We start from the raw sequence: 22,049 nt of genomic DNA, 5'->3' as shown, positions 1-22,049 counted from the left end.
TCAGATGAGACTGGGGATCTGACAGTGGAGGTGACCTGGACCCCCTTGCCACCTGCACCCCTCGTCACGCCAGCAACAATAGCAGAGGGAGATACACAGCCCCAAACCACAACATTCTTGCCACTCAGAATGTCTCTGTGGTTCTGAAAAGTTCAGAGAAGTGAGCTAAGACACCACAAGGAGCTCTCAGCATCATGTGGCGATGAGCAAATGCAGCCAACAAATCCAGGGCAAGTCCATAGGCACCTCCAAGGACAGCATTGGGAATGAGGGCTCATGACCCAGCAAGGACCTACCACATAAGCACCTACCACCCCCAAGTGCAGCACCCCCCCTGCCCAGGAAAAATTGGTAAGAGGAGAAATTTTAATTGGCTGAGAAGCCCCTCAAGTGGTGAGTTCATCTTGAATTATTCTTTTGTTGTTGTTCATCTTGAATGAGTTTGATTTCATTACCTGCCAGAGGGTGAAAGGTATGTGAAAGGGAGCAGGAGGTACTGAGACAGAAACCAAGTTTGTGAAAAAATAACCAAAACTTGTATTTCCTGCCCAGCCGAGTTTTGAAGACTAAGAATCCCAAACCACCGCTCACATTTTGTACCTCAATGGCATTTTCAAACCTTTCTGTGTAAGACCTATGCCTGTTCGTGCTCCCCAGATGAACAGGTAAGTGTGCTGTTTCCCCACACCCACGCCAACATCCCCTGCCAATCCGAAAGGGACACTCAAAACAAAATTCAGATCCTTCCTTTACGACCAAGCAATCCGTTACACGCATCAGTCCGTGACATTACGAATTCTGTCCACACCAGCTCCTGGCACCGAAGGGGAAGAGAATATCGAAGCCGTGTTAATGAACTTGGAATCAGCTTCTTGGCTGGGAAAATACTGGGGCTCAGTGAGAGATGCTGTTCCTTGGGGGTTTGTGAACATCACGTCCAAGGCAACATCCACACGGGAGACTTTATCAGAAGATAGTGGGACGGGGCACTGCAGGACGGTCAGTGAGGCTCACTGAGGTGGGAGATGCCACTGCCCGTCCAGCAGCCAAGCTCAGCATCCTCCTCTGCCACAGACCCATTTCTCTTCCAGCCACCTTCTCCAACTCCCAGGCTCCCGGACACCAAGCTGGGCGTCTACTCTTGGTTCTCTGTCAACAATCAGGCTTTTTTTACCTCCTTCTTTGCACCAATGCCTAGATTCTTAGGGCTCGGGAACACCTCAAGGCTGTCAAGTTCAACAACGTAACTGATGCTTTAACTCCCCTCTGGCTCCATCAGTGATGGAGAGCTCCTTCCTTCTCAACACAGCCCGTTCCATCCTGAACCCCCTGGGTATAGAAAGTCCTCGTTGGTCATCAGGAGCTGGAAGCCAGATATCCTTAAGTTCCACCTTCCTCCAGGAATGCACAGAGTGAGCGCAACCCCCTTTCACATACCAAGACTCATTTCCTCCAGAACAGCATCCTACCCAACCCACCCCCACCCATGTTCCTAGGGCTGACATAACAAATTACCCAAAACATGATGGTTTAAAACAACAGAAAATAATTCTCCCACAGTTCTAGAGGCCAGTGTGAAGGCAAGGTGTTGCAGGATTGGTTTCTTCTGGAGCGCCTGAGGGAGAATCTGTCTGTTCCAGGCTTCTCCAAGCTTCTAGCAGCTGCCGGGGATCTTTAGGATTCCTTGGCTTCTGGATGCCTCACTACAATCTGCACCATTGTCTTCCCATGCCTTTCTCCTCTGTGTTTCTCCTCCTCTGTTTTTCTCTTCCTATTAGGACACTGGCCACAGGATTAAGAGCCCACCCAGATAATCCAGAGTGATCTTATCTTGAGATCCTTGCCTTCTACTACATCTCCAAAGGTCCTCTCCCAGATAAGGTTATATATTCCTCCATTCGGGCTGCCATTAACAAAACACTACAGACCGAGTAGCTTACAAACAATAGAAATTTGTTTCTCACGGTTCAGGAGGCCAGAAGCTCAAGATCAAGGTGCTAAGCAAAGTCACGTGAGGGCCTTCTTCCTGAGTTTATAGCCAGCATCTTTTTGCTATGTCCTCACATGGTAGAAGGGGTGGGGAGCTCTGTGCGGTCTCTTTCAGGAGGCCACTGATCCCATTCAGAAGGGCTCTACCCGAATGACCTCCCAAGGGCCCCACCTTCTCATACCATCACCTTTGGGGGTTAGGATTTCAACATGAATTTGGGGGGCGGATATAAACATTTAGACCATAGCAGATCACATTCACAAGTTCCAGGCCAACGTATCTTTGGGGGCTCCATTACTTAAGCCAATACATCCTCCAAGTTCTTTATTTTGCCAAAAGATAGCCTATCTTCGTACCATCCTTCAGATGGCAAAAGCTCAAGTCTGTTCTATCCCCTTTGAAGTAAAATGAGGTATGCCTACACGTACATATGTGTATATACACACATATTTTTCACAAAGTTGTCATCATCTTGTTCTCTCTGAATTTATAATCTATATTTATAGTTATATTTGGAAATCATGATTTAGTAGAAACCTACGGAAAACAAAAACAAAACCAAATGTCTGACAAAGAGGCAGAAAATGGTTTTCTTTCTTTATCTCTCCAATCCTGTACACCCTGGCCTGAAGGGAGCCAAGACCTGAGACTCTCACCTACGTCTGTTTTATCATTTTTGAATTCCGTGAGATGTGCCTGTGGACAATGTAGTTACAGACGGTTGACTTGTAGGCCTTCCCATTCCCAAACTCTTGACAGGCAAGGACAGATGAAAAGATCATAAATGTGAATACACCATGTGACATGTAAAACATAATGCATGATACATCCTGCTGTGTATAATTTATTTATATATAAAGTTTTAGCTAGCCATCCATACAGTGAAAATAAATAATAAATCATAAAGCCAGGTAAGGGGATTGAGAATGAAAGAGTGTTATTTTAGGTAAGACGGGCAGGAGAGATATCCCCAGGAAGATCACATCTGTTCCTAAAGGAGTCCGAGTGTGAGCCAAGGGAGCCCTGAGGGACAGCACGTCACCTAAAGAAGAGCAAGTGCAAAGGTCAAATTAGAATGTCCACAGCGTGGGACACCTGGGTGACTCAGCCGTTAAGTGTCTGCCTTCAGCCCAGGGCGTGATCCTAAGGTCCCGGGATCGAGTCTCACGTCGGGCTCCCTGCATGGAGCCTGCTTCTCCCTCTGCCTGTGTCTCTGCCTCTCTCTCTTTGTGTCTCTCATGAATAAATAAATGAAATATTTTTTAAAAAAGAAAAAAAAAAAAAGAATGTTCACAGTGATTATTCAAGACGGTCTTTTAAATACAGATCCATGGCCCAGTCCCAGCCACAGAGATTCTGGTTAAGCAAGTCTGGGAGGGACCCAGTTATCCCTTTGTTCATCAACACAGGTGGTCCAAGGACCATATTTTGAGATCATGTGATTCTACATTTCTCCCATGGTTTATTTAGATCCCCCAGTGAATCTGTTCTATGCTTTTATAAAACCCCCATAGCTGCAGGGTTTGAGTCCTACACATGTTAGTTAAAGTCAGCTACCAGAGCACAGAGGGTCCTCCCAACACCCTCCTCTGCACCCACATGGCCTTCAGCAATACCCAAGAAGATGGGGCCCATCTGGGGGCTCTGGGATGAAGGGGCCAAAGGTGGGACAGGCTGTAATTCCTGATTGAAGGGTCTGAATGGTGTGCAAGTCAAATGCTCTGCCCTTCACACCAGCATCCTGCTCTCTGAATTCAGGGCAAGGTACAAGGATGAGAAATGCCCCCTCCTCCAGATGTAGACTTGGTCTACCTACTGGGTCCCTGGGCATCCACACTGTACCCCTCAAGGACTCTGAAATAACGACCGAGCAGCAGCAGTAAATCCCAGGCCCACCCCTTGCTGGCCCATGACTTAAGCAAGTGATTATACCTCTGAGCAACAATGAACCCATCTAGAAAATGGAAATAAAAGTAATTCCCATCCCTGAGGGCTGAGGGCTAGTAGGAGAGGACACATGGAAAGGTCTTGGTACACTCTCTGTGCCACAAAGGCGTCCCATAAAATGTGAGCCTCAATGTGAATGATTTCATTATTTTTTTAAGATTTTATTTATTTACTCATGAGAGACATGGAGAGAGAGGCAGAGACACAGGCAGAGGGAGAAGCAGGCTCCATGCAGGGAGCCCGACGTGGGACTCGATCCCAGGATCCCAGGATCATGACCTGAGCTGAAAGCAGATGCTCAACCACTGAGCCTCCCAGGAGTCCCTGAGTTCATTATTTAACCCAAATAAATCCGCTGTCCCACAAGCCCGGTTCTCAGTATGGCGGCACATTAAACAAAACACAGTCCAACACTCAGAAGGTTCCTGGAGGTCATCCGACTCCTTATCTGCTCCCATCCCCAGGGGGGTCAAAGGATGCCAAAAGCACTACCCCTCCCTCACACCACTTCTTAGTATGCCATTTGCACATCCTTTTATCCTTTCACTTTCTCCCCAAGCAGCTACCCTAGCACCCCTCCCGGTCCCCAAACTCCTCTCTCTCAACTCCTGGCCAAAACACTCTTTACGGCCCACCCACACACCCTCCCAATTTTCTCCTCTCCTTCCTTTCCACGTCCACACGCACAGTCTCTCTCTCTACTGTACATCTCAGCCTTTCAGATACAATTTCCCAATCCCCACTTGCCCCTCCCCTCGCCCCGTAATAACCATGACTGTCATTACAAGTGTTGCATCTTTGGAGCTACAGGCAGAGGAAGTGGTGATGTTCGAGGAAAAAATGAAGAGTTTAACCCACAAGCACACATGCTCCTCCCCCAAATGCAAGTGGTGTGAGCTGTAGTCCGAGCACACGGAGGCACACATGCAAGGCACATTTTTGCATCCATGTGCAAATCCACATGTGTGCATGCGTGTCGCATGACCATGGGATGTGCTTGCCATGCTGGCTGTAGCGTGTGCGCATGTGCCCACACACAGGTTGTGGGTAAACAGTGTGAGCTGCAGCGAGTGCACACGCCCAGACACACACTCACACGCACACACGCCCCGTGGGCTCCGGGGTTCCACGGACCAGGCCAGCAGTCAGGTCAAGAAACGCTGGCCAAACAGCAGCCAAGCCAGGCCTCGCCCCAGCCAGCCCTCCCTCCCACTGGCCTCAAGAAACAAAGACAGTTTAGCAAGAAGTCCCCAGCTAAGCGGTTTTTTTAAGACCTTCAGCCAGCAGTCGCCTGGCTTAGCTGAACGTCTCACTTTATTAGTGAGTTTGGCCTTGGGTGTCTGGCTGTTTGATCAATCCTGCCGGGGGTCAGTGATATTTCCTCCGGGCCCCCCACCCCCGTGCCTGCGTCTCCACGCACCTGATGAACAGCGGTGCCCCTGGACCGCTGATCGCCTATTGATTTTCTAGCCGGAGGCTGCATCCGCCGCCAGCTGCCATCTCCAGCCCTGTCACCGGGACCACTTGGTGACTAACTGATCCCCCCCGGGGCCCCTTCCCAGCCCCCCCACTACAGACCCCACTCTCCTTCCCGCCGGCTCAGCCTGCCTGTCTCTGTCTGTGTCCAGCCCCTACCCTGACTCTCAGGGCTGAGCGCTAGGGCCACGGACACCAACGCTGAGGTCCTTTCTCAGTAACCACCCCCTTCTCCAGGTGGCCCGGCTTTGAACCCCCGCTGCATGACCTTGGGCAAGTCCCTTCAACCCCCTGGGCCTCGTTGCATCACTTGGAAAGCTGGGCCATATGAGAACCTACTCAGGGAGTATATAAGGCAGCAGTTTCCAAAGTATGATCTGGGGACTTCTGCAGTTCCCTGAGACCCTCCCCGAGTGTCCATTACCATTAAAACTTCATAATAATGAATAATATGCTCATAATAATATGTTCATAATAATGCTCATATATGTCCATAATAATATGAAGACGCTATTTGTCATTTTTGCTCTCAGTGAAAGATTTTTTTTTAACACTCGGTGAAGTGATCCATGGACTACATGACATGTGAGATCTCAAAAACTTGAATGCAAACGCAGCTAGGAAAACGCAGCTGTTTTCTATGAAGCCTGACGTGATAGAGATTTGCAAAAATGTGAAACAATGCCACACTGCCTTCTCCTTACATTTTTTGTGTTAGGAAATGTAGTTATTTTCTGTAAGATGTTTATGTTAACATGTAATGCATTTATTATTGTGATTTTAAATAAATTATAAACCAATATGGTTATAGTTTCTCAGTTTTAACTCTTCACACGGTACATATGACCCACAGTAGCAAGAATTCTGAGATCCTCAGTAATGTTTAAGAGTATAAGGAGCTCCTGAGGCTAAAAAAGTTTGAGAATGGATACAAAGTGCTAACAACACAGTGCCTGGTCACTGGAAGCACTTTGTATTATCATTAGACGTAATAATCAATGGACAATCTCCCCACTTGAGCTGAGGGCTCTCAGGGGTGGGGGGACAGGAGGGCAGGGGTGGGAGGTATTGCCAGAGACCCTGATTGGGGATTTAGTCCCTGCAGCCAAATGGCAGGGGTTGGGGGGCAGTCTCCCCTGGTGGCTTCTAGAGCCCTCCTTGCCTGGCACTCACAGGCAGCTTGGACGTTCAGCGCTCCTGCCAAGCACGGGAGCACTTGGCTGACCTTGTCCCAGGCACCTGGCACTGGCTGCTTCTCACGATGCATGCGTGCTCAGAGTCACCCAGAGGGAGGCCGTTGGTACCAACCGCACAGAGGAGATGTCCTCATTACGGGTACTCCTTGTTTAACAGCTAAACAGTCACGTTGTAAGCACTTCAGAAAAGTTAAGTCATCTGATTCCTGCAACAAACTCACGCCATTGTTCTAAAATGTACTTGGGATTTTGTTGTAATCGAGTAGAGTAAGATGACAACGGTCTTGAAAAAAGAGACTTTTACTGACAATTGGGAAGAGCAAGGAGCTAGGGACACCAGGGAGGGCCCCCTGGAGAAGAGCAGAGGCCTCGGGAAGTGGGCACCAGGGGGGAGCCTGGGCCAGAGGATTTGTTGTGGTTTTCACAGGAAGGAATGGGCAAGGCAAGGTCGGCAGTTTAGGACTGGTCAGTCTGAATAACTTTGCAGGCTGCAGACTACCAGGGCTGCCCCTAGCTGGGCGGCACCTGTGCTGGCCCTGGGCTGATGTGGAGCCGGACCACACTCGTTTGCGTTTCAGAAAAAGGCTGAAGGCTGGGGTATGGGCTCTGGTTGGTCTGTTTGCATATGAAAGGCATGCTCCAGGCAAACTGCCTACTATCTCTAGAAATTGGCAAGTGCTGGGAGGGACAGTCCCTACCAGGCCTGCAAAGCTCCAGGATGTCAAAGCATCATAAAACCCAAAAAATAAATAGCCTGATTAACACAGATACAGTACACTATTATTATCATCATCATTTTAAAGACAAGGAAACTGAGGCAGGGGTTTGAAAAATCATGCCCAAGGCCCACGGCTGGCAGGTTGGTGACAACAGGAGTTGAACTCGGGCCCTTGTGGCTCTGAAACCAGGCACTTAACCACCAGGCCACACTACCTTATGCCAGAGAAGTACTTTCCCACCATGTGGAGCACCCCACTGGCTGCTCTCCAGTAGCCCGGAGCCTGGACCGGGATGGGGCCAAGCTGTGACCATGGTCTCAACCTCACGGCCCCGGTAGAGATGGACACAGCTCCTGGATCAGGCTGTAGCTCTGAGCGCTGTCACCTGGGGCAATGCGTCCTGGTAGGTGCTAGTCCTCCTGTTCCTGGGCGGTGAGCTAGGCATCGTGGCCACTCAAGGCCGTGGGAAGGATGGTTGCAATGGACGGAAATGCAGATATAAGGCGGCCTCATGCTTTGGACACCCTTCTGGCCGCTCAGATTTACTCTGGCACATCTTCTCTTCCTCCCACCTCAGGCCTGCAAGGTCCCTGATGGTAGAGCAGGGGGCTAGGAGGGTGGCCACTTCCGGGGGCTGGCTTTACGTGCCTCCCCTGCCTGCCCTGACTCTGCCCTGAAAGTCCCTGAGCAGCCAAGTCCGTAATTAGAGCTCCATAAAGTTGAGCTGGCATCATTTCATTTCTGTTGTTATTATTATTATCATATACCGGACCTGCAAACTGGGGAGACTCATGCCTTCCTCCAGGAGGTGGTCAGGATTGAAGGACCTGGTGGGTCAGACGGAGGCCTGAGCACAGTGGGCAGAGGCCGGGGCTGACATGGGCAGTGCAGGGAGGCTCCTTGCATTCCGGGGCGCTCGGGCCAGGCCCAGCTCGGGGCCTGGTGGAGAGCGAGCGTGCGCAGGGTGGGGGGGCAGGGGGGACAGAGGGGACATTGGTCTGGGGGGCTCTGGGCACCAGGTGCACGCAGGACCCAAGGCTGGACAGGTTTGTCCTGGAGGCACAAACGCAGAGCGCCGGCGCCCCCTGCCGGCTGCCGCGCTCAGCGCCACCTCTGCCTGCACCGGGGGCTCCCAGTGACAGTGCCCTCCTGGACCTCCTGCAGGGACTCGGCTCCCGGAGCACCCAGGCAGGCCTGGGGTGTGGGCCCAGCCAGCTGCATCCTCCTTGGGCAAGGCCGTGGCCTTTTGAGCCTCAGTGTCCCCGAAACGTCGTCCTCGAAGGTGGCCCTGCCTTCCCCGGGGGTCCACTTCCAACCCCACCCCATGTGCCTGACACTTTGTGCAATGCCAAGTCCCAGTGTGTCAGCTCCTCCGCTCCGGACCCTGCAGGCAAAATGGTTGTTGCATAAAACATTGCTTTCCCTTTAGAATAAACAGGTCTGGCAGGTCCAAAAATGACAGAACATGGAGAGACCAGGTGAGTGTCACGGACCCCCTGAGGAATCACAGGGGATGGAGGCCCCCAGGCCCCCAGGATGGTTAGCTAGAAAAGGCGGAGGGGGCCATTCTTCCAAGGAAACAGCATTACCAAGGTGGGTTCCATTTCCAGATCAGGCTTCAGAAGCCCATGCAGCCTGTCGTGTGGTAGACTGGCATGGTGCTGCGGAACAATCCACCCTGAAACTCGGTGGCAAGAGAATGCCCCCCAGATCCTGTGGGCCAGGAATCTGTACAAGGGCACAAGGGGGATGGCTCATCTCTGCCCCAGAATGTCTGGGGCCTCAGCTGAGCTCAGATGATTCGGACGGTTGGGTCCTGGACAATTTCAGGCTGGAGACTTCAAGATGACATACATCGTCACGTGCATCCTTGTCCCGGACTGTGATGGCTGAAGCTGGGCTCCACTGGGCTATCGGCTAGAGCCTAGACCTACTGGCGGGCCTCCCCAGCATCAGGCCGCAGGTACTTGGCCTTCTTCAGCTGGATGTGGGTCCCTCCATCCTGCTGGACGGAAGATGGCTGAGGAAGGATTCCCTGAACCAACTGCTAGAGCTGGGGGCCGTGAGGATGGTGCCATGGGACGGGGGTGCTGCAGGAGACAGCTCAGACACCTTCATGATTTGGATCTCTTCAAATCCAGGTACTGAAAGAGGACTCCAACTACCTTCATTTTGACCTCAAACTTTCTGAGGAAGTTCTCCTTTCTAGCTTATCTTTTAACTCAGGCTAAAGACCCTGAAGGCAAAGCATCCCCTAATGGGAACCAAATGACCTCCTCAAGCAGTAAGAACTGCCCAGAACCAGCAACACCCTGCGGGACTGACCCCAAGACAATGATGGGTCTGACCTTCACTGCCCACCTGCACATACCCACAGACATTTGTCCCACATTTTCCTTATATAAACCTGAATGTATTTTCAGCGCTTCAGAGACAATCTTTGGCTTCACTGAAATAAGTTTCTTTCTTGTTTCACTACCACTCATTTCTCTGCCTTTGGATTTGGTCAGCAGAGAGTGACTGAACCCGGGCTGTTTGGGTGCCCCAGAGCCCGGTGGTCTTGCACCCCTGTGCCCTGGCTACAGTATTGCAGGGAAGGGGGGTGGGGAAGGCAGGAAATAACAAGGAGCTCAGGGCACAGGGGAAGAGGTCTTCACACAGACACACACAGCCCGCCCCCCCCCCCCCTCCATAGTTGTTACTACGCCAGGTTGCCAGGAGCAAAGGACCAAAGCACCCTGCCCCTCAGCAAGGAGCCAGGCGGGACCGCCCCATCTGGGGAGTCACTGCCACTATATGGCCAGCAGAGGGCGGTGCAGCCCCATTCTGCAGCCTCAGAAGCTGCGCAGAAGAGGACTCGATCCACCTGACGGATCCAGGGCCACACTGAGGACCCTCCATACGCCGGCTGAGGATGGGGTGCAGCCTAAATAAGGGATCATCTCCCAGCAACGTGAGCTTCAGGGGAGCAGGGGCTTGGCTGTGTTCAGGGCTGCATCTCCTGGAGCCTGGGACACAGAAGATGATCAATACATATTTGAACATTGGGTTATGCCTGTGTGTGTGCAGTTCTCTGATCTGAAAGCTTTTTGGGGTGTGTAGGATGTGTGTGTCTTACCATGTAGGGCCCGGGGGTGTCCACTAGGTTTGCTTCTGGGTAGATCTGAGTGAGTGTGTGGTTCTGTCCCTGGTGTCACCATTCACCTGGAATATCCTGCAGCCCCTCATGCCTTTGCCTACTCTCTCCTAGGGGAGCCTCAGTGTCCCTAAGGCCAGGGGGACCCCAGGTCAGGCCTCTATGGACACCTCCAGACATATCCCTGCCCTCTGCTCAGGCTCTGGCTGCCTCTGCCCATCTGGGGGTAGGCGTGGGAGCTCATCGCTTCATCCCAGTCTTCCTGGGTGTCTTTTGTAAGGCAGTGCAGGATCTGAGATCAGGAGAGGCTAGGATAGGTGTGGCAGCATGGGGCAGCAGGGGGACTCTGGGACACAGTGGGACTGAAGTGGCTCCGGGCCCACCACCACCTTGGGGCCAGCCTTGGCAACGGCGCACACGTGATTGAGTGAATGCTCCAAGTTATTGTTATACTCGATTTACAGACAAGGAAACTGAGGCAAAGACAGGAACTGCATCTTGCCAAGGTTCCCATCGCTCTCTTTTTGTGGCACTGGGGCTCAAACCTGGTCTTCTCCAGATGCAAATGACTCCATTGATACGAAATTCTAGAAAAAGCAAAGGTAATTCGTAGTACTTTGTATTCGTAGAAAGCAGAATAGTGAGGCTGGGGGCTGCAGCAGGGGTAAAGTTGACAATGCAAGATCATAGATCATGAGGAAAGTTTTGGATGGAAATGTTTTATACCAGACTTAGGCAGTCATCTGTGGTATATCTGTCAAAATTCATTGAATTATCTAATTAAAATGAATGCCTCCATCATATATAAATTATACCTCAATAAAGGGCTTTGGTCGCTGCTTTTTAAATCCAGGTCTTGTGACTCAGATTTCAATGCTCTTGCCTCCACCACCTGGGAGACATCCAGTGGTGCTGTCACTGGTGTGTGTCCTTGTGGCCTGCAAGCCCACACCCAGGGGCTGTCAGAGTCTCACCTGTTTGGGAAGCAGGAGAGCAGCCAGGAGGGGGCACTGGGATGCGGGGGTCTTTAATCCCAGTTCGCTGGATGATGCACTAATCAACTGGCAAAAATCAAATGTAAAAATTTTACTCCATCTGGACCCACTCAGAACTGGGCCAGGCATCGTCACAGTTCAGGGGAGCTGACCTTGATTTATAAATCTGGGAGCAGGAAACCCGCCCTGTTTCCCTAGAAGCTGGGTTTTCATGACCCCGCTCACCACTGGGACAGCTAACTGTTCCAGAATCTGCCCTCCTTCTGAGTCTGCAGCCCAGGCTAGGATGATTTATAACACCCTTTCCTCAAGCAATAAAAAGTTTAGAGTGAGACTTAAATTTAATAAGATCCCTGGTGGCCTCTTCCAATTTGCATGTTGCCTCCCTAACCTGGCCCAGATTTCCCCCCCACCCCCCCACCCCTCCACAAGGCAATTCTTGGAAAACCAGACACCAGCACTAATTAAACTGGTTCTAAGTGACAAGGAAGCCAACGGTCAGGAGACAGGAGCCACACCTCAGGGCAGCAAACACAGCTGAAGTTTACACACTCCTTGGATGATAAAAGATCATCAAGGGAGTTTCAAAGCCTTGGCATACCCTGCTCGTTTTAGCCTCATAATGATCCAGGCCAGCTCTGAGAGTACGAAGGCTCTGGAAGCAGAGTGTCAAGAGCTGCAATGGAGGGACGACAGTCCCTGTGGGTTGAAAGCATAAATTTCATCTTAAGGATGCTGACCAGCAGGAAGGCCTCACAATGATGTAATCTGTCCGACGAGTTCCTGTCTCGGAGACATGGATGAACTTTGTCCAGATAAATCACACGAGCTACCATCCCCATTCCAGCACTCTGTCTCTGCCTAAGTCTGGGGAGGACTTCTCCAGAAAATTCATTCATACTAAAAGGGACCGCGAGGCTACATGCTTCTCACCCCTTGGTGGTCACACAAGGCCTATTGCTGATGCTGGTCTTCACGTTGCCAGTCAGTTCCACCGTGGGACATGCAGAGTAGGTCATCACAATGAGAACGGATATCTCGGTACAAACGCGCTGCGACGGGGAATGTGAACATCAGGACCTTCCGTGGGGTTCGTCAGAGCATCGCCATTCAGGACAGAAGCGACTCCTGCACGGACAGGAGCTCGGGGTCCCACAGCAGGTTCACTAGGAATACACTTAGGTGTGGCCAACCTCACATAACCCCTGCCTATCTGGGCCACAGGTAAACCTGCCTCAGACCTTGAAACCTGAGGATAAATGCCCTCAGATCCAGGTCTCTGGAAGATGAACACCTGAGGCTCCTTCCTCCATCCTGTCCTGTCTCATTTGTTAATTTTCTTTCACCCTCATTCCTCACTCCTATCTATCCTCCCCCAACAAGCCTTTTGGGCTTGTTAATCCTCCCCTTTTAATGCACATCTGTACATTTTTGCAAACATTGTATTGTTTCCTGTGCACGTTATTTTTAGTGTCTGTAAATGATGCTGTCGCATCTATTTCTTGCTTTGTTCACTCAGCTATTGTTAAGGTCCATGTTTGTGTGTTGTCTGCAGCTTGAAACTGCTCTGTAGTACCCTGTAGTCAGTGCTTGCCACTGACTTTTCCCAGAACATTCTCCCATTCTCCTGGTGAGGAACATGACTCATCCCTCCCCCGGGCCCCACCCCACCCCAATCTCCTCCATCACTACCACCCCTCCCACCACATTCACCCTGCAGTGAGCATCCTTACACATGCCTGCTTATGCACCCGGGCAATCACTGTGTTGGGAACGTTTACCCAGACGTATAATTTCTGGACTGTGGGGCATGCACAGACTTCACTTAATGAGCTGTGCCTGCTGGTTCTCCACGACGGCCACACCAACACTGCAATGTGGTCCCCGCATCTCTGCCGACACTCAGCATTACCCACCTTTGCACTTTTTGCTAATCTGAGGGGTACAAAAAGCTACCTACTTGCTTAGTTTTTGTTCCTCTGATGATTGAGTTTGAACATCTCTTCACAGGCTTGGTAGACTTTGGGGTCTGCTTCTATAAACTGCTCAATCCCTTTACCCAATTTTTCTATTGGGGTTGTCTTTTTATTGTTGATTTGTACAAGTTCCTGGTGTACTCTTGGCAGTTCATCCTTTTCTGGTTTCAACCACTGCAAACATCTTCTCTCAGCTCTCACACCTACAGTTAGGCCTCTTGCCAACCATGAAAACAAATTAAACAGACTAAGATATAAAAGAAGGTGGGTAACAGAGAGGAAATGAAATGGAAAGCAAATTGTCTGGGTGAGTTTAAAACTAATAATATTAAAAACGAGAAAAATAATGGAAGAAAATATTGACAGAACAAAAACTTAACTGAGGTTTCTTTTTTGTACCTAAAAGTACAAAATAAAAGCTAGAAACAAATCAGCAAAGCATAAAAAAGATCAAGAAGCTAAAATCAAGGTTAAGGTAAAAACAATTCTTAAAAAAAAACAAAAAGGAGTATAAAAATGAAGCAGTTCCAACACGTCTGTATTCTTTTTCCAATTTCATGGTAAAAAGGGGAAAAAGATGCAGAAGTCAGAGAGGTGAAGATTAAAAGGACAAAGCACATGCACAAGTGGAAACAAAGCAGTAAGAGATAAGAGTAAACGCAGTAACAGCAGATACTAAGCAGACCTCACTGTACTTCAAAACAGAAAGAAGTGGGAAGGGAAGAAAAGGCTAAAATAAGCCCGCTGAAGGCCGATCGGTAAGTCCTTGGCCAATCCTGCCATCAGGGCCCCTGGAGCCCAGAGGTGAGGCAGCAGGAGGCAGGAGCCTGAGCTACTTTTAGATCATGTGTTTGTCCCATGAGTCTGGGGCCACTGAGGAGCCTGGCCCGGACCTCTTCTGTATTCAGAGCCGCTGTCCAAGCCAAGGTCAGCAGACAAGCCCTGGGGGCAGCTGTGCTGGGCCTTTGCCCGGCTCTGGAGATTCTGGGGCACCACCACTGGGCCCCGGTCACCACACCGACTCCCTCGTGAACGCCCCGGCCTCCCCGGCCTGCTCACTGCTTTCAGTAGAAGCCAGGGGGGTGACGAGGCCACACAGCCCCCAAGGCTGCACTGGGACCTCTTCTGCCAGCAAGGAGACAGCCTGTGTGGACAAGCTTGGTACCACCCAGGAGTGCACAGGGTAACAGCTCTGTGATTCACCAGATAGTGGAACGTCATGCTGGTTTGCCAGAGGGAGCAATGATCCAGGGGACCCGGGACAAGCCCTGTCATGCACACCCTCCAGCTGCTCACCCAAAGTGGCCAGCTGCATGTGAAATGTTGATTTGTAGGAGTTCCTTGTGTACTCTTGGCATTGGCCACTTCCAGGTTCAATGACAGCAAGATTAAATGGACAGGGAATCCAGAGTTCCACCATCCTGTTGCAGCACGAGTCGGAAGGCTAAGGAAAAATCCAGATGAGTCACTGGAGCGTGGAAAATATCTGATCTTATCTGAAGGTGAGGTAAGGGATGTGGAGGCTGAGACCCGCTAACTTGAATCTTTCCAATTATGTAAAGACAGGTAGTCTCCCAGCTGCTGCAAAGTTCACGAGAAAGTCAGCAGCTTGGCAAGGCAGAGGCACTCCCCTAGGGCTGCGCTGCTGGATGCCGACGTCGCCAGCAGGCCTACGGTCTGCGTGGCCCATAACCCGAGGGGCCCCGGCCTTGGGGATCTCTTCAACCAGTTTCCATTTTTGTCTTGAATTATCTTTTAATGGGGAGGCTGATGTAAGATTGTTGGAACTTTATTTTTCCAAGGAAAACACTTCCAAAGTACCATCTAATTATCACCACCATTTTCCAAAAGAAAAACATTTGGCACACACGCAAAAGACTAAGGGAAAGACTTTTACAGACTAACTTAAGCTTTCAGAAACGTGCACTACTGCATGTTCCCCATGTTGGAAGGGCAGTCAGGAAAACACCACCACGTGACCCCACGATGTCACTGACCAGCCCGTCGGCACCGGGTCCTGCAAAGCGCAGCTGAGTACGGACTAGATGGCCAGGGGACCCCAGACTGAATGGCGGCACCCGACCTACCAGGGGGAAGGTCACAGGCTATGCTGACATCTGACAGCCGTACGCTGGAGCGCAGAGCTGGGGCCCGTGCATCCCAAGTTCGCAGCCAAAGTGAAACATTCAGTGGGGACGTTGCAGGGTGGAATATGAGCACAATCCATATTCACCAGGAAAGGGTCTTGTGGGGAAGCCTCTTCTAGATGCCACCCTGGCCTCCGCCACCCTGGCCTCCACGGTGCCTCCCACTGGGTGGCTCTCGTCTGCCAGCACAGTCACTTGCCACCAGCCCACAGCCCCGGGGCCCAAGCGTTTGCTGACTGACCAAGTCAGCAAGCAGCACCGGCCCACCCTCGGGGAGACGGCTCCAGGAAAGAGCTACCAGCAGAGCAGCTCTAGCTCGGCCCTACAGGTCACCACCACCTCCACCCTGCTTCCAGCACAAACTCCCCTCCACCCCCTCACCTCAGCACCTGGCGTCAAAGACACTGCAATGCTATTGGGAATGTCAACAAAAACACCTGAAAGCCTGATGTGGGCCTGAGGAAACTGGCTTGCGTGGAGCTACGTGGAGCAGGGACAGTCCTGGGCTGCCTGGCAGTCCGGCCGTGCTGGCCGCGGTCCCAGCTCTCTGAAGCCGGCGGGGGCACGACCGACTAGCAAGGCTGCGTGCTTGTAGATGCGGGAAGGGGACCTTCGGCCGGGCCGGGCCTCTGTGGCTGCTGCCTCCCACAGTGAGGGCCCCTCTCCACCCTGAATGGCTGCCCTGCAAGAGGTGGAGGCTCCAGGGGCAGAGGCTTGGAGCCAGGCACTCAGGCAGAGGCGGCCAGTGACCCCATGCTCCCTTCAGTCTGTGCACACCCCCTTCGCCCGTCACCACTTGTTTGCTCTCCCACTTTGGATCTCCAGTCTCAGCCCAGAGGGTGCGGGTCCTGTAAGCCTTTCCTCCTCCCACTCCTACAGCAGCTTATCACCATTAGCCATGGTCCTAAATTCAGACTTCACAAAAATAAATGTTTGACTTTTCTATGGAAAGATCCCAATCAGAAACTGGCAAAAAGTAGCACCGCTTTTGGACTTTATTTAAACTTTATTTAAATGGTGGGTGATGTTTCCCACCATTTACTCTCATGAGTCTAGAGGGCGTATGGTCGCAGTGATCTTGCTTGATGAGGCTCCTTGTGTCCACGGAACCTCAAAAGCCACTGTACCTCTGGGGCATCAAGTCCAGGCCTCCCTCAGAAGAATCCACTGGACCATCTTAAAATATAGACCACAGGACAGCCCAGATGGCTCAGCGGTTTAGTGCCTGCCTTAGGCCCAGGGTGTGATCCTGGAGACCCGGGATCGAGTCCCACGTCGGGCTCCCTGCATGGAGCCTGCTTCTCCCTCTGCCTGTGTCTCTGTCTCTCTCTCTCTGTGTCCCTCATGAATAAATAAAAACAAAACAAAACAAAAATACAGACCACGAATACCACGAGTAGGGAGGGAACACATTTACTTGAGGTACAAAGGTTTACTATTATTAACAAGTTATCACTATTATTTACATGTTTACAAAATGGAAATAAAAATGACATACATGTTTGGTGCCAAAGTGGCACATCCAAACTAAGATCAGTACAAAAATAAAATTTCAAGCTACGTGTTTTTAAAATAAAAGTCATTGAAACAGTAAGAGGAAAACCTGCATCGGTCCTGTGTTGAAACGCAAACATCATCCCAGCAAAGCCACCCTGGGGCGACAGTAGAACCAGAGCCTGCTGGGAGGGCCGCCCCAGGTTCTCACCGAACCCACACAAAGAAACAAAAAAACAAATATACAAGTTATGTTCCTGAGCTACAGAAGCTTAGAGCCTCTAACTGTTGTGAATTCCTGTGACAGAGGGTTCTGGCCAGGGTGTGAGCTGGCGAACTCACTAGTGCTCAGCTCATGGCATCAGGATGTGGTGTCAATGTGAAGAGAAAGCCAAGCCCCGCTGCAAGAGACAGAAACCCTTTGCTAACAAAGAGCAGTGCACACGAGTCCTGTCGGTCACCAAGCCTTGCAAAGTCTCCTGCCACAGACACACAAGGTCACGGTGCAGAGGGAAAACAGAAGCTGCTTGGTTTGGGAGCCCCTGTGCCCGCCACACATGCCCCTCAGTGATTCTGGCAGAAACCGCAGCCTGGTCTCATCCGTCCTCAGACACGCGCCTGTTCACAGCCGGCAGCAGACTTTACTGGTCAGTGCAGCTGTGGCCTCGCCAGGGAAAGCAGAGCCTGCCCGGCACCCCCCGCCCCGTCCAGCCTGCACAGCGCTTCAGCCTGCAGTGGCTGGCTATCCTCCACGTGCCCCATGAAGCTGGGCCAGAACCGTGTGCCTGCTGGAAGTGGCATGCTGGGTCAGCGGGGGTGCTGAGTGAGCCGCTCCGCCTGGGTGCAGCGCAGCAGGATGCCTGCCCATGCACAAACTCCCCCGGGATCCCAGCAAGGAATGCAGATGCCAAGGGGAGCAGGAAGGAAGGGGCTGATGAACGGGCTATGGCCCACTTCAGAGCCACAAAGATTCCACGTGAGCCGAGGCCAGCTCACCACCCAGGGCCGGGGACCCGCAGCATGGAGGAGAGGGCGCCAAGCCCCCTGCGGTGGTGGCCGAGCTCTGCTCACTGGTCCTGGACCTTGGCCCTTTTGGCTTTGAGGGACAGGTGCTGCAAGAGAAGAGAAGCCATCAGAGTTAGGGGTCACTCAGCAGAGAGACTGGACTTCAACATAACCCTCACATAAACGACCCAACCAGCGCTGCTCTCTGGTTCCCACACTCTGGGGAGATGCTGTGCCCCTCAATAAGCAGTGTGGTGGGAGAGAGCCAGAGTGACTGACCAAAGCAATGGCCCTTCAGTAAGGTCCAGCAGCCCAGGCCCCAGCCCGCCACAGCCAACCCTGGTCACGTAGGGCCCTGCGGGAAGGTGGCAATGGGACATGCTTTCCCTGCACCCCAGGCCCCAGGACAGCACCACAGCCAAACCCTGTGCTCAAGGGACTGGGGCTTGGGCTGGACATCACCTCACGTTTCCATGAATTTCTTGTGAATGGTCAAGGAAAGGTAGCCTCTCCATCGGGACAAGGGGACCCAGCATCCCAGCACACATCTCCACATGCAGGTACATGTGCTCGGGGCGCTGCCCTCACAGACTCCCCTGTCAAGCACATGTGCAGGAGAGACACCCAGGAGGTGTCCTCCCAGTACCACGTTTTCCTTTCAGAAAACAGAGCTCCCTAACAGTATGAACAGCACACGATGCATAACATCATAACCACAGGCACCAGGTAATAGGATTTAGGGATACCATTACACTTCACGTCCTAAGATGAAGGGTGGAAGTGCTAGAAATCCTAAAACACGCATTTAGTGCAGAGTATGTGAACAGAAGCTTTGAATCAAGGATCTCTCTATGTCACCCTAACACACAGTAGGATTTTCACATGAGGAACTCCCGGCCTGACTGCCGGTCCCCAACAGGCTCAGTGCCCAACACCTGCACACCCACGTGGGCTGAGACAGCAAGGCCACTGCTGGTGGGGAACCACGGGCCCTAGAAGAACGTGGGCTGAATTAGAGACAGAACACACCATGAAGTACCTGTACTGCTGACGGAGTGAATGGGACACAAGTCCCATAGAGCAGCAAGAAGTCTCTTTCCAACCACGCATACTGAAAAAAGGACAAGTACAGTTCCTGCAAAGGCCCTGGTTAAGAGGGTTTTTCCTAGATCCCAAGGACACCTCTGAGAATCAGGACACAACACTTTGGGCCTGGAAGGAGAACCTCTGAGCAGGTCACCCTGTTCCCTCTAGCTGGGGTCTTGCTGAATTTGTCATCTCCTTCCTCCCCACACTTTACCCAAGAAGACCCCTCCAACTAATGTTAGACACTCGTGGCCCTAGCTTGGGAATGGGGCTGATGTCATCATGCCCATGCACACGACCATTTTTGGTGCTCATTTCTGAGAAGAATGCTGAATGTAAACACAGCCGACTCTGGACCATTTCAGGCCTCTGTACAGGGTGAGTGACATTCTGCAAACAGCAATGGAAAGCTACCAAAGGTGCCAGGAGCAGAGGCAGGGACCTTCTGAGGCCAGTAGGCAGGGGCATGTGTTTGACAAAGGAGCATCTATCATGCATGGGCAGCCACTGGAGACTTCTACAGCTCTTGGGGAAATCCATTCACTCTGCACAAGTGAACAGAAGTACCTTTGGATTGTTTTAGGTAAGGGGCCACAGTTCTTGAGGGGTTTTGGGGCCCTCGCCTATACAGTGAAACTGTGACAGCAGATGACTTGTAAGATCCAGGCATCTCTAAAAATACTCTGATCTTATGCAGTGATCTGAGTAAGTCAATAAGCTGGATGACAGGTATTTGGAGAGAAGAGACTAATGCAGAAATCTGGGATTGTCATTGTCTTCGAACTTCTGGGACTATCTGCTCTAACTTGGTGGGCCTGAACTAAGATTTTGAACTGAGAAGGGAAAATGACTCAGCTTCTGTTCTCTGAGAGTCTGAATGGATCCACGACAACTTTGGGTTAACCCCCTCTCATGCTCGCATCCCCCGACTTGAACCACCAGCACTACCCAACTGTATTATTCTCCTCAGTTTCTGGCTGGCAGTTCTCCTCACTTGTCTGGACTTCTGAAGTCTGCTGTTTTCCGCTCAAGGGGTTGTGAGGGGAAAGACATTCTCACTTGTGTTCTTGTCAGCCCTTCCAGCCCTTCAACACAGCACAGACAACATACTCTGAATTTTTATAGGTGCCTGCGGCTGATCTCATATCTAACTGAAGTATTGGTATGAGGATATGTGAAGAACTGTAGAGGCTTGAAATAGTTTTCATTTGATTGGATACAATTATATACTTTAAGAAGGTTTTAAAAAGACAATTTCCCCTGACACTGGAGGGATGAGAAGAGCCTTCCATTTACAGGGCCACATGTCAAATGTTTGCAGGAGTCAAACAAGTGAAGCAAACAAGTGAAACACGGCTGTGGCACCCGGACAGCATTATTCACAGCCAGCAGCCGTCCCTCAGCCCCTGCTGATTGCTGCCAAGCAGTAATGCAGGCCCAGTGTGGCAGACTGACTTTCTTTTTTTAAAGATTTTACTTATTTGAGAGAGAACAAAACAAGAGAGAGAGCACAGGCAGAGATGAAGAGCAAAGAGAGAGGGAGAAGCAGACTCCTCACTGAGAAGGGAGCCCGATGCGGGACTCGAGCCCAGGACCCTGAGATCACGACCTGAGCTGAAGGCAGGCGCTTAACTGAGCCAACAGGCACCCCTTGCACTGGCAGACTTACCATTTCTTTTAAGAGAAATCTGAAACCCTTATTTACTGTAGAATCTCCCAATTTTTAAATGCATCCATCAATCCAAATTTGGGGTTGAAAACATTGCAGTCTGGTTACAGCCCTGATGAAGTAAAGGTCTGGACTTTGTTTTCTAGGGTAAAGAGTAATATAACTGAACAAAGTATCTAAAGCAACTGTTTTCGGGCAATGGGCAACAAAGAGGATAAGCAGTAAAAAAAAAAAAAAAAAAAGAAAAAGAACTAATTCACACTACAGAACACAATCAGCAAGATGGCAGGCTTCAATCCAACCATATCAATAATTGCATGACATGTGATTGCACTGAACACTCCAATTAAAAACATGACGCAGACCAAACAGAATGAGTCAATGGAAGCTTCTGAACTCTGATTTACCTGTTTTCCTGCCAGCCTTCCAAATATAAGCACCAATTAAAGATCTTGTTAGAAGAATATATAGACTTCCCCAGGCATTCCAATGAATACACCAAGTTTTTGTGTGTGAAAATAAAGAAAACAAAACTGCATCTCCTGCTGGTCATGCCCATGAGCCTGCCATGGAAGAAGGGTATACACAGGAATGCCAATGCTCAGCGTCACCACCTACTACTGTGTAAACCACCCTGGGTGTAAGCTTGCACACCTCTTTATGTTCTTTGTGAGGCAATCTTCATCAGAGAATATTTGTGCCACTCCTTGTGAACATGGTCCAAAGTGTGATATAATTTCTTTTGAAGAAAGAAAAGCAGAGGGAGAGAGGAAAAGCCAAAAATACATTCTTTTTGTCTTGTAAGTTGGAGATTTGTTTCTAAATGCACTTCACTATGAGCAAATGCTATAGTGCTTTCACACAGAATGGGGTAGGGATATGGAAGTGGCCTTTCCACTCCACACACTATTGGCGGCAATAAATTTAGGGCTTGAAACTGGAGAATTGGTCTGTACTTAAAAATATGAAGAAGCAGCTAAGAGGTGGTTTTGACAGATAGTCTCTATTCACTCCTACCGTTCCTTGTTGATAGAAGTGTGGAGCCAGCTCCAACAGCCAAGCGGATTCGATAGCAGTCACATCTCTCATGTAATACTTGGAGGTCTGTATAACTTCATTGTAGATAACCCTGAAACCAGGAGAAAACAAGAATTTCCTATACTTTATGGTGAGAATCCAGAACCACAGCAAGCAGAGCTGGTGAGCTTTCCCC

At 50.7% G+C, this 22,049-nt stretch overlaps 1 protein-coding gene across 5 annotated transcripts in view; it reads right to left on the bottom strand.

Moving 5' to 3' along the window:
* Positions 1-16,979: 16,979 nt before the first annotated feature.
* Positions 16,980-22,049, bottom strand: part of DHX35 (DEAH-box helicase 35) — a 66,377-nt gene continuing 61,307 nt past the window's right edge. The window contains exons 21-22 of one of the 5 annotated variants that reach the window (XM_077873162.1): positions 21,854-21,965; positions 16,980-18,188 (exon numbers count right to left, since the gene is read on the bottom strand). In XM_077873162.1, coding sequence (XP_077729288.1) covers positions 18,144-18,188; positions 21,854-21,965 — 157 coding nt within the window. In that variant the 3' untranslated portion in view covers positions 16,980-18,143. The other 4 variants (XM_077873161.1, XM_077873163.1, XM_077873160.1 and 1 more) reach the window with 4 other exon arrangements.

This window comes from Canis aureus, chromosome 26, assembly GCF_053574225.1.
Source record: "Canis aureus isolate CA01 chromosome 26, VMU_Caureus_v.1.0, whole genome shotgun sequence".
In the NCBI taxonomy this organism is placed as follows: Eukaryota; Metazoa; Chordata; class Mammalia; order Carnivora; family Canidae; genus Canis; species Canis aureus.
Note: the sequence above shows the minus strand (reverse complement) of the source record. Positions and strands in the feature narration are given on the sequence as shown.